Here is a 13,195-nt window from a genome sequence, read left to right on the forward strand (position 1 = left end):
ACTCTAGATATTTTAGTTCATATCAGGTGACACGCGTGTACTGTTGCAGAGGATCCACCTGATGAACCGTCCAGAGCGGCCATGTTCCGAGCATAGAACTTACAGCACCGAGGCCTGCCGTACCTCCTGCCTCTACACCCATATTCTCCACCAGTGTGGCTGCAGGTATCAAACATTATTAGAGCCTCGCTTATATATAAACTGGTTGTCTGTCTGTCCATTCATCCATCTACAAGCTTTAGCTGATGCCCTTCATAACATAGTTGTTATTCCTTGTTTATGGATGCTTTCTTTTGGGGCATTTTTGTTTTAGGATGCTATTCATTAAAAGCAGACCCTTGTTTAGAACAGCAGTAATTTTTTTTTTACTTTGGATGGTATGGAAATATTAAAAAATCTTGACATTATTTTACCTTCTTTGCCACTGGTCGACTCGCTAGCCAGTTGTGCGGTAGGCCATTTATCTATTATGAACTGTTAGCAAGTCCAGTACTGGGCATGTACACTCACTAAAAAAATATTGTGCACCTTGGCTCTGAAACCATCTGCAACGATTACTGCGACAGAAGTCATGATGAGTGTTAATCAGATTTCTTGATCAGGTGTATCATATTGTATAATCCCGTAAAGGTGCAGAATAACCTATTTGTGAATGATGGCCACAGTCAGTACATGTTAGCGAACGTAAAATCAGGTGATAAATATTACGCTTCATAGCCCATAAAACATGTTACTTCTTGAGTCACCCTACTGAGACGTACATTTTCTCGCTGCTTCAGTAATAGCGAGACGTCCGCTTTCTGTAACAAAACTAAACAAAGACTTTATTTGAAATACGTTGTAACATTCATTGCCATAATATCCTTCCTGACCACTGGGTTAGTTATACAGATCCTTTGTGAACTCTGTAATCCTTTTGCACGACACTCACAGGCTGCATATTGGGTGCACAATAAACTAGCCATTGTAAGTGGCAAAACAATATTAAATAATGTTATTTTTGGAGTTTTGTGTTTCTGGATGTACAGTGCTGAAAATAGTTCAACACATTAATTTCCAGTTACAGAGAAAAGGTGTTTTCAGCCAAAATACTACAGTTTTCCCCCCAAAAGATTAAGTATTATTATGGTCTGTTGTAATTAATTATCTGAAAGTTGACAGTTATTATTCTGTGTAACTCCTCTCCCTTCTGAACTATATAATGTTTCCCTAATGTGTCTTGAGTTTTATCTTTGCCTTCCCTTCACTTAGTTACCTACATCATGATTGCGGTATCTCTTTCAGGTTACCATATATGCAGGTTACTGGGAAGGAGTGTCATTCAAGAATTGAAATACAGAAGGTGGAGAATTTAGTGCACTACCTCTTCTTCAAGGGTAACTTCAACTATTCTATGTGTGATTGTCCTCCGGCCTGCTCCTCCACGATCTACCGTCGCAACGCAGATACTACGTGGAACAGCAACAAGTACTCCGTTATTAAGGTAAGACTTTACTCCCAAGTTAAAACACAGGTGTCGTATAATACCATTTGTCTTTGAATAATAAGAATCTTTGGTTACCAATGGGGCTATCACACTAAGCAAAATTCCTTTATTCCGAAGGTGAAGACATTGATATAGCACAGTACTGTCATACTCACGAGTCAGAATTTCTGCCAAAAAATGGTGATCTGAAGTTTTCGAAATCAACGGGATTTTATAGGGAAAATATGCGTGATTTCTAGTTTAATTAAATTATTATAATATTTAATGTTAAATTGCAAAGATAAAATATAAAAGCTCTATTAATAGTCTTCTATAAAGTTTTAAATAAATATTGGTACCAGCAAAGCAGTTGTCCTTATAATATAAATTATAGGATATATAATATAAAATAAAATAAGATAATACCATAGAAAATGGGAAGATGTTATAGAAAACATGAAATTTGTCATAAAATATGGGAATTTTCCATCATGAAACTCTTACGTTAGATTATACTGAGTATTATTATAATATATATTATACACTATTATATTATATATGCAAAAAATTAACATTTTTGCCATGTTGTAACCCCTAAACTGATAATTATAATTAATTTTAGTTTAATCTGACATCTTTAAAGGTCTATCTGGAGGGAGCACAGTATGAGGAAGTAGTGGAGTCCTATGCATACTCCACCTCCGCCCTTGTTAGCCACATCGGAGGGTTCATGGGTCTTCTCCTTGGTGCCTCCATCCTTTCCTGTCTCCAGACCTTTGAACTTCTCCTCCACAGGATCAGACATCTTCTACACAGACTCCTAAGGTTGTTCACTCAATGTAAGGTAAATACAAATTAAGATAGTCGTAAAGGTTTTTAGGTATGAATGTGTAGAATAATGTTTAATGAAATGTTCTAATTAACCAACCTACTGAAGACTATCAGTTAGTAAAAGCTGTTCCTCAAAATTCATGTTAGCTTTGCACTTACTGGTCATTGATATTAAACCAAAAACTTAGCACATAGATTTTATTTTTCACACCTTTTTATTTACAGGATAACCTAAGTCATGTCTAACTGAGACAACATAATGTGCATGAGGATCATGAAACAGGTACCAAACAGTGTACATAATTTATAAAATTTACATTATATACATTTACAGAATACAAGTACAGTATTCTGCAATTCAAATACTAAATCAAATAAATACACTCTGAAACAAATAGAGAACATCTGCCATATACAAGAACAAAAAAGCTAGTAGACTTTTTGGAATGGGCTGATGCACACACTCACGGCATGAGATGACAGTGACTGCAAACAGTAATTACCAAGTACTGCCTCTTTCCATGCCTTAAATGGATTGCCATTCTGACTTGAAATATATTTTCAATATTTGTTTATTTTTAAAGCCCTTGGTGTGACATAGTTGAACTGCAAGCAATAAAAATTATATATCTATATCCAAACATATAAATGTGAATCTTTGGTTAGAGATGCCTCTCATAAAGAGGCAATGATTATATTATAAAGGTACAGACAACAGAACAAATAATGGGAGAATTTGAGGTGCTGAAGTTGACATATCAACAGAAAGTATCAGCCTTGCATGATATTTGTGCAGAGGAAAATAGTGAGCAAGGCAATACTGTATATGGGTAACCACACAGAATGAAACAACATACAGATCACTAAGTGGAAAACACAGCTGGAAACACTAGAAGCAGCTGTGTTTGTTTGTTTGTTTGTTATATGAAATATTGGGTTTATCTACTTTTAAATATACGTATTGGCTTTCTTAATTTTGGTTACATTCTCTGTGATCTATGTTAAGTAATAATACCAACAGTAAGGCAGCATTGGCTATGGGACTTGGTAACTGATATAAACCAAAGAAATGCTCCAGTATCTGGATCATGCAGGTCCTGAATAACTGGTTGACAAGAAACTAGTTAGTCCAGGCTGGGAGAATTTGACAGGTGTTTTACACATGTCAAATTTAATATCCTGACTGACAAACTAGTAAGCCAGCTCCTACATAATTGCAGTTCTGGTCCAGCATACTCTTTTAATCCGATTCTGCATTACTTCACAAAAAAGGTTTACATCATGCTCTAAGGCCTACGAATATTGATGGTATCTGAATTGGCTTATTTGCTTTCAGTTATTAAAATGAAAGATGAATGAAGCCAGACTGAAAAGTTATAGACAATAAAAGCTATTCAAATTATTAACTTCAACATATACACAATATATGACCAGCTTACAGCTTTACTGACTTTTCTACATAATCTATGAAACTAGATGATGCACAGGGTTGAATAAAAAACTAGAAAGGTCCACACAGCATACACAAGTTTAGGCAGCATGTGATATGGAGGAAAATGGGGAACATTCATTATCAGGAGACATGTTTACAGTATTCACCATTATTCAATATCAGCAGTGGACTGATACAAAAATGTCTTCTATGTATACCAGTATTAAACACTATTCTTTAAAACATTACCGTGTCACGTACTGGCATCGCCTCGTGACAGATAATCTTTGATATGAAAAATGTGTTCACTGTTAAAGGAGTCCTTAAATAAAGCTTCCACTACAGAGTGGTTGAAAATTTGTGTTTGTCAGGTGTTAACAGGAGCTACTCTTGTAGTCACTAGTGTCCGACAACTGACTGACTTCCTGAGGGCCGAGCTGTGAGTTTATTTGTTCTCTCAGCTTCCTGCAATAGAGAGAGAGGGAGAGACTGTCATAAATACCACTGTAATGGAGTACAAAAATAATGCACTCAGTCAATATGTGAGTGTGAGGATGTGTCCATCTTCATTCCCAATGAATGACATTTCAAAAGGATTATTAAGTTTAATTATTTAGACCTTAGAAGGATCCATGTTGTTTATGAGGTCAATAACTTTGTTAAGAGTAATCACTTATGTTGGTGTACCACTGCACAATATCATGCTACTGAGGTGTTCTGCCCAGTTAAGGTGTGAAGCAGTCATGTAATTAATATTACTGTACTGTGTTTCAGATTTCTGAAAAGTCTATTAGCTACAATTTTTTCCAGATTTACTTGGAATAATATAATATAATGAAGAGTGAATTCCATCTGTGGTAATTAGTTGTGTAAAGTTCAAATCAGCACAATCCAACTACTAAATAGTAGATTCAAACAGAAGCAGTGTGATGATATACACATGGCAACTGCTTTACTGTGTGTGCACTGTATGAAAAGTAAAACCTTTGACAGTGTCACTGTGATCCCAATACTAAATGGGGTTGTGTTGTAAAAGCTCCAAGATTATAAATAATTGCATAGGTACACTTGCTCCAAAACGTACCTTTATAACACAGCAGCACAACAGACAAAGGATTTAGACAACCCTATCGAGAAAACAGGAGTCGCTGTGTTCATTTTGAAATTCATCAAACCCTTACATAAAGATGCTGTTTGGAGCAAATGTACATGTTGTGCAAACAATATACATATTTAGTTAATATCCCGTGAAGACAGAAAACACTGTGTTTATGTAGCCCGTGGAGTGATTGAGAAATTCTATTTAATGTTGCCTGCAGTTCAGGTAAACGCATCAGTTTATGGTGAGTAAAGCAATATTAAAAAGAATAATCTTCACACAATTCGTTACAATTTCATCACTTAAGAGTAAGTAACTACAAAAATATAAGTGAAATAGGTATATAGTCAACAATAAAAACATTTTAAGTTGTGCGAGTTTACAGGCCAAGTTTGGCACTGTCTGTCTGATGGATTAGCTGCTCTGTGGCAGTGGGTCACTTGGGAAATAACTAAGGTTGGGCAAGTCTAAGTGGGGTCATGGGTGGTGGTCACACAGGGTTTAACTTATTAAGAACTTCCAGAATAACACAAAAACACCAAAATCACACCTTGGAAACCCATAGTTGGCGAGTAATTAACATTGAAATTATGTAATTAAAATTTTCCAAGTGCCATTACAACACTAATTACCCAACAATTGAATCGTGGACCATAGATTTGGAATCGGCATGCTTAGGAGTACCTATAATGAGATTTTCAACAAAATCTAATTTTTGGCCAAAAATACCAGAATAAATGCCATTGTTAATACACCCCCTGTATTAGCATATGAGGAACTACAATGAAACAACCTAACAACCTTATATGCCAAGATTAACATCGGTATATGTTAGGTTGTTTCATTGTAGTTCCTCATATGCCAATATTAACAATGGCATTATTCTGGTGGGCATCTCAGAATTAAGAAAAAAGCTGTACAGTAACTCTACAAAAAATCAATGTATTCACAGACTTCTTCACTCATCTTCTGTTAAATGCCAAGAAACATTAACATATTAAAAAAAAAGAAAAAGATTACGATGGATTTGTTTCATAAATGGGAAAAAGACTGATTGTAAACTGAAAATATCGTAAGGTGGACGTGAAGATAAACTGCTTCACTGTCCGTGCTAATACAATATGAACATTACTTTTGGGTTAGGTAGGACATAAATTTTGGTGGGTTGGGCCGCAGAAAAATACCTAAATCGTAATGCAGCCCATGACTGAGGAAAGGTTGCCCATGCCTGCTTTAAACCATCAGCAACAAAGATTAATTTCAACAATACTGTACGTAAAATTGGTAACTCAACCAACAAATATTAAAACAAACATTAATACAAGTACTTATTTTAAAGTATGATTTAAGAGCTCTGCATTTGATTGCCCTAGACTGATTACTGTTACGTAAAAATTATTTAGTACGTACAGTGTATATCAATAATCATTTCAGATAATGTACCGAGTAAAGAATTTCCATAATTACTGCACCTTCTACCAAATATCATTTGTGTGGATGACTTGTATTCCCAGTTAGTTCTTTATGGCTATTAAGAATTAGTTCAAACTCCTCCACCTTCTCCAGTAAATAATGCATGCCTTGTAAATAATATTAGCAAACCAGATGTGAGAAATGTGAATTTCAGATAAATATCCAAGTGTCCAAAGCTTGTAAATGATGTACAGTAAACTCCTGAACATTTATGTGTACTGTAATTATGTCTGTCAATAACTGATTAACATAACTTTTTGGGCCAATAAATGTTAGGTCTCTGGCTCACTAGTTGGGGGGAAGGGAGGGAGATATTATTTAATAATTCAAATTTATGTTTTATTAATGAATGAGTTAATAAAACAATTGCTCCTTGTTTTTACACAAACTTGTACCATCAAGGAATTTGCATAAAAGCAAACCCCACAGATGTGAATAAAGTGGGGTTTACTGTATTGCAATTTGTACCTCATATGTTGTATCACAGTCATCAAATACCATGAATTGTTTCCAGGCACTATAAGCATCATGAATGTACTGTATATGAGGAAATATTACAAATATTCAGAGCAAGTGGAGGTCATCTAATTAGTCTGCCTAGTGACAATGAGGGGTTAGGGGAGTTAGTCAAGTTGCCCATCATCCAAGGCAAGACATGAAGCATGGTTGATGTGCTGTGCACATTAACTAGTGTAGCATTAATATTGCGAAACTTAGTATAAACATCTTAGAATATTACAATAACAGTCTTAAATTTTTTTTCCGTGAATAATCAATCATGAAAGTTAAACTTGTTCAGGAGTTTACTGTACTACAGGACTGCCATGCTCTTCTACATAGCCACAAGCAGCTTAAAAAAAAAGAAAGGAAATGTTCACAATGTTAGTGACAAAGTTAGTAACTGTGTAGCAGCCAGAATTGAAGTAGAAAGTTACCGTTTAATGGTATTTAACTATCTTTTCACTTACAGATGAACTTTTGTAATTCACTTAAAAAATCATTCTTAGCCTGAAATTTAAATATTAATAATAAGCCAAGCTCTCAAAGCAACAATTAGCAATGCCTACGGGTAAGTTAATGAAGTCTTGGGAACTCTGCGTTGTGGGTTGACTTACAACTCCCTGATCTGCTCGAGAGCCATAAGAAGTTGTGTGTTAGTTCGATCCAGTGCATTGATTCTGTCCTCCTGTCTCTGAATTACTGCATCCTTTTCTGACATCAGTTCTGACATCTTCATCTGTTCCTTTCGAAACTGTTCTTGTAGCCTAAAAGTGAAACAATACACTGGTTAAATTTCTTCTTTTATAATATTCAGACAATAACTTGTGCAGTACTTCTGAATCAAGTTAAAATGGATTCATGATATACAATAGTGCATACAATTAACATCTACGGTACATAACGTTTTACACAAATACTTGTACATAAGTTAGCTGTGTGAATGTGTACCAGAATCCTGTACAAACTGTCTTACATAAATTACAATACTAGACACACCATCTGTTTTTTATGAATGACTGCACAGGAATATTTTTATTTTATTTATGCAACTTACTTTTGAAGCAGCTCTCTCATCTGAGCTCCCTGGGCCTCTGTATCCATCACTTGCTGGGGAGGAGGGTACTGGGGACTGTGGTGATTGTGCCGGTTATGTTGGTGAGCTGATGGCTGAACTGGACTACTGCTCAAATTTGCAGAGTGGTGGTGAGCACGGGAATCATGGGCTAGGGCAGATGGAACTCCCTCAGAAGACGTTTCAGGGCCACTAGGATGTGCCTGTAAGTGTTCATCAGGGGTAACCAAATTGTGGTGCATTTCTTCCATGGCTGTACGAAGGGCAAGGATTTCTTGCTCATACTGTAGAAAGGAAAACATATGGATATTGCAGGGTACTGTATGCATAATTAAAAGGATCAATAACTCTTAAAGTTAATTAAATAAACAATAAAGTTATTTATACAATTTTAAAGACATTTTCAATATTAACACACTAACCTCATCAAGAGTTTTGGTCTCAGACGTTCGGTGATTTGTGCGTGGGGGACGCAGACGGGCAGGGGGTGGTTGTTGCTCATCACTTGAAGAGTCACTGTCGTATGGGTATCGCTGCCGTCTCCCATTGCCGACCTCTGCTGACTGGCGACGACTCATTTTTGTTCTTCGGCACTGTGCCCCCCCTCCCAGCAGATCTGATGTAGAGTGGTGGTGGTCTGGAGCTGTACTAGGTGCCACTGCTGGTTGACTCCAACCAGGACGTACACACCTTGGATTGGTTCGTGGAGCTCCAGACTTAAATGCCCTGTGCTCTAATGGTGGTGTACATGCTAGTGATGTACTATCTTCACTAGAGGAGGAGTGGGTACGTTGGGGACCACATGTTGAGGGCAAGCTAGGAGCAATTGTTGGAGCAGTTGGCAAGTCCTCTACACTATGTGCAGAACTGAGAGAGGAGCTGACTGGACTTTGCTGTAATTGAAGGTTTTGGTGAAGATGATGATGATGGTGAGCTATGCGAGCTCCACATTGTGGGACAGGTCGGGGAGAGCTGGTTGCAGCATTAAGATGATACATGGGATTGTTAAAAGCCAAAGGCGCTGCTAGTTGTGGTGGGGTCATATGGGGTGATACATGCATTCCACCACTGTTGTTGCTGCTGCCGCTACTGTTTATTGCTGCATTATTATTAGCAGCATCATGGTGGGTTATTGATGGATCCACTGGGCTAGACGACTGGCTGTATGCAAAACTCTGATATCCTGAGGATGCAACATTAGACAACTGGGAAATTGAAGTTTGCGAGCCTTTCATGTTTGTTTCAGTTTCTCCTGTGGAATTACGATCATTTTCCTCATGGCTCATGTCTAAAGGTTCCTCTGGATTTCCATTGGACACCATATGGCCATTTTGATGAATTTGTCCATGGCCATTCATTTGTGGGTGACCATTGAAAACTTGTCTATTGTTGAACCATGCAGTGTGATTATGGAAGTGGTGGTGATGACTGTGAACTGGAGAAGATGCATTCAGAGCTGGGCCAGGGGCTAGGTGACTGTAACTGTAGCTATGACCAATAGGATGGGCTTCTCTGGGCCTTCCATCAGGTTCTAAGGCAGAGAACAGAACATAGTCATCAGCTGTGTTAAGGTCGACTGCTGGCTTTCGAGCTGAGCCCATCAGATATGTATTTCTAGGTAAAGTGGAGGGGCGTGGAGTAGATGGTGTGTCTGGAGGAGGAGGCTGGAGATGATTTATTGGTGGTGGAACTACAGGCTTATAATCTTCACTGACGGTTGGATCATTGTATCGGAAAATGTTTCTCTGGAGACTCTGATAACCAAGTCTATCTTCCATTCTTCCACTCTCAGGGGGAGATGTTGGATCCGAGGATGGTGTTTCTGATGTACTATGAGATGACAGTCGTTGCACAATATTTATATTTGGTTGAGTTTGAGCAACACTTATCTCTCCCAGGATTTGACTAAGTTTATCCAAGTACCGTTGCTGAGATACACTGACGGTGGTTCTAGAAGTGGAGGTTGATAACTTTACTAAAGCCTCAGTAAGGAAGGTATGCAACAAGGACAACTCTTTGCCAGTGTCAATGTCTTTGTCATACTCTAGTGCTCTGTGATCATGGGATGCTGGACTTGAGATCTGCTTCAAAAATGATTTCATCTGAGCTTGCTCCAATTCAATAAATTCATTCATAAACTCCATGAAGTTTTCCTTGCCTTGGAATTTTGTGAAGTTTGCTAGTGTCTGAAGGGTTTTGGCAATAAGGGTGAGGTTTCTGGATGACCTTTCATCAGGGTACTCCTGTGTGATATTAAAAAGTGAAGGAGAGAGGATAGCAGGACACAGGAATCGTAAGAAAATAGATGCTGAAATCAGGTTGTCACTAAGGTTTTGCTTCCCAATACTTGCTAAACGTTCCCGATACATACAGAAACATTCTCGGAGTTCCAATGGAAAATATGGATGTGAATTAAGAATTCGGGACCAGGTCATCCGCACAATAGACAAGAGGTTTTCTTGCTGCTTTTGGACAGATATCTGTGGCACCTTCATTGGATCAACCTGCAATTATAGAAATAAAACATATAAAAGACTCGTTTCTAAACATCTACATATATTTTATGCAAGATGCTCATGTAGTACAGTACAGTACTGAACTAGATAATACTTTTCTGAATTGCACTTCAACTGTTCTGTGCCAAAACCAAGGTACAAAGTATATTTTGTCTTTCCCTTCTGCTAAGTGTTCCAAGAATATACCCAAATAGTTCAAAACTATAGGAAGGGCAAATTTTGGATACTATTTTATACTCCAAATTTAACCAAAGATGGTCTACGTTGCTCATGGCTTGGTATGCAAAGTTTAGTAATTTTAACAAGGAAAATAATATATACAGTAACTTGATTTCAAATGACAATCATTTTGAAAATATCTCATCCAATATTTCTCCAATCTAACATTGATATTAAGAACATAATGAAAATAATTTCCAAGAGTTAAGCAATTTATTCAGAATTTTAGAAATAAAATGACTTTAAAAAAATATACTGTACTTATTTTGTACACTAATCACGGTGGTTCTGCGATGGCTACAGCACACATTAATTGGAGTGATGTGTTGGCAAACAGAATAATTATTAATACAGACATGGTGGAGTAACACTTACCTCACAGTCAAGTCCAGCTTCTACAACTTTGTTGATGACCTGCCTTAATGTATCCAACAAGTACTTGCCACCTACGAGCTTCATGAACGCTTCCATGGATTTTGTTGCCAAGGAATTACCACGGAACAACAGATGAGAATCATCTGAAAGTCACAGAAATGAATGATTACTGTCGTACAAAATTCAAGCTACATTTTAAAATGAGCTTTACAGAGAACTAAATTTTTACAATGAAATGAAATCAATTTGTAACACTGTATAGTATAGCTGTCATAAACTACTGTACAGATGATTTACATAAATTAACTTACCTATTCTATCAATCTCCATCATGACAAGGTCGGACAAGAAATTCCGTGCAATGCCTTCTCTTTGCATTATATGGATCAGTGCAGTTGCAATGTCCTCTTTGGCTTTCACACTAATGACTGGTTCCAGCAACTCACATATCACACCATAGTTTGTCTTCACATACTGCAAAGAAACGAAGTTCATACAGCTGAGGATAAGACAGTGATGGTTTTGTTCAATTTAAAGATCTTTAAATAAATTTGTTAAGTGGATACTCTCCCAGACGTTTTAAAGATGGCATCATCTGACTGGGAACACACGTTTACTGGCGCAATGGAAATTTTGTCGGCATAAATAACAGTACAGTATATAAACACTTCTAAAAATTAGCTTCTGCATTGTAATGTATCATAACAAGAAAGTTAACTTACCTGGAGGAAATCTGTATACAGTTCTATTGGAAGGATATCAATTGACTGGAATTTGCACTTAATTCTGAGAGCTGCATTGTCTTTACTTGGTGCCCTGTTGTCATTTTGTACTTGGTACCACTTCTCAATATGACATCGACTTGTCACATTGGCCACGGGTATGTTTACTGTCCCAACCAGAAGATTCTTTTCCTGGAAATTTTTTATTTTATTAATTTTGTTATAGTAGACTTAAGAAATATATTTCATTTAGAATACCTTGCCTAAAACAATAGTTCCTGTCCCATCCTGCTATGTTGACAGCCATGATGTTGCTGTGGCTTAATGTGATCAGTGCAACAATCCGCTAGTTTTCATCCATTAATCAAGTTGCTAAGTAAGCTTCTTTTCACAAAATAACATATAGGTAACTAGAATTTAAGTACTGTACAGTAAATAAGTCCTAATCATGGTCCTTAAATTTGTCAAGCTTCTTTATAAAAGGTTATGTCCTAAATAGGGTGAAATTTTTGGATCAGACTACAAGCGAAGTTTGACGAGGTGGTGGTACAGGAATGTAATTTTCCCGAAAGCTAGAATGTGCCTGTGCATTTCTATCACTTACAAAGATTAACAATTAACTCATGTACTACAAATTGCTCAAATATATCCAGCTAATTATTCAGATATAACACGGCTTAAATCTTACCTTCTTCCTCTTCTTCTCTCCTTCTCGGTATAGAGCAACACTAATATTCTCAACAGAAGGTAGATTATTAAACTCAAACTGCTCTCCCCAAAAACACATCTCGCTCTTCTGTTTGCTAGACGTACGGGCAAAGAGGGAGGCATCGAGGAGCAGTTCACAGAAGTACCTGAAGGAGAGACAGTACAGAATGATAAAACTAAAGTACAGGAACTCCTCGACCTACGACCACCCGAACATACGACTGTTCCCAGTCGTACCAAAATTTTGTCAAATTACGTATTTTCGAGTCCCAACGTCAGTGATTGAGCTGTGTACTGACAAAATTTTCGTTTGTAATTCACTTTAAAATGGCTGGCAAGCTTAAAAGTGAGTTTTGTGGTGCTGAGAAGAAAAAGAGACACCCATTTTAGATTTTCTATGTATTATTTAAGCATTTTCGACTTACGACCTGGATTTGGGTCCCCAACCCCGTCGTAAGTCGGGGAGGAGCTGTAGTTAAAATCCTCGTCTATACTGAACAACCACGGGGACATAATACATCCCTGTTTAACACCCACATATATTTGAAATGTTTCATTTTTCTCATTTACTCTTACTGTTGTCCTACTGTTCTCAAAGAATACTTTTACTGCATTTAACAGCCTTCCTCCCACCCCATACACTTGTACATAATACCTCCCACAATGTTTATCTGTTCACCCCTATTATATACCTTTTACAAATCTACTATAAAATATTAAAACCATCTGTAAGTAATAAAAAACAACCAAAATATTATCAAAACCAAGAAAACGGCATGGAT

At 37.1% G+C, this 13,195-nt stretch overlaps 1 protein-coding gene across 7 annotated transcripts in view; it reads right to left on the reverse strand.

The window, feature by feature from the left end:
* Window positions 1-2,480: 2,480 nt before the first annotated feature.
* The window catches only part of LOC121870034 (ras GTPase-activating protein nGAP-like), a 93,139-nt gene continuing 82,424 nt past the window's right edge, over window positions 2,481-13,195 (reverse strand). For 5 of the 7 annotated variants that reach the window (XM_042371775.1, XM_042371779.1, XM_042371774.1 and 2 more), the window contains 8 exons: window positions 12,394-12,559; window positions 11,706-11,897; window positions 11,295-11,457; window positions 10,984-11,126; window positions 8,296-10,377; window positions 7,856-8,157; window positions 7,416-7,565; window positions 2,481-4,193 (listed from right to left, as the gene is read on the reverse strand). In XM_042371775.1, coding sequence (XP_042227709.1) covers window positions 4,103-4,193; window positions 7,416-7,565; window positions 7,856-8,157; window positions 8,296-10,377; window positions 10,984-11,126; window positions 11,295-11,457; window positions 11,706-11,897; window positions 12,394-12,559 — 3,289 coding nt within the window. In that variant the 3' untranslated portion in view covers window positions 2,481-4,102. Of the gene's footprint in view, window positions 4,194-7,367; window positions 7,566-7,855; window positions 8,158-8,295; window positions 10,378-10,983; window positions 11,127-11,294; window positions 11,458-11,705; window positions 11,898-12,393; window positions 12,560-13,195 lie in introns of all 7 variants that reach the window. The other 2 variants (XM_042371776.1, XM_042371777.1) reach the window with 2 other exon arrangements.

This window comes from Homarus americanus, unplaced genomic scaffold (assembly GCF_018991925.1).
Source record: "Homarus americanus isolate GMGI-L3 unplaced genomic scaffold, GMGI_Hamer_2.0 scaffold14467, whole genome shotgun sequence".
In the NCBI taxonomy this organism is placed as follows: Eukaryota; Metazoa; Arthropoda; class Malacostraca; order Decapoda; family Nephropidae; genus Homarus; species Homarus americanus.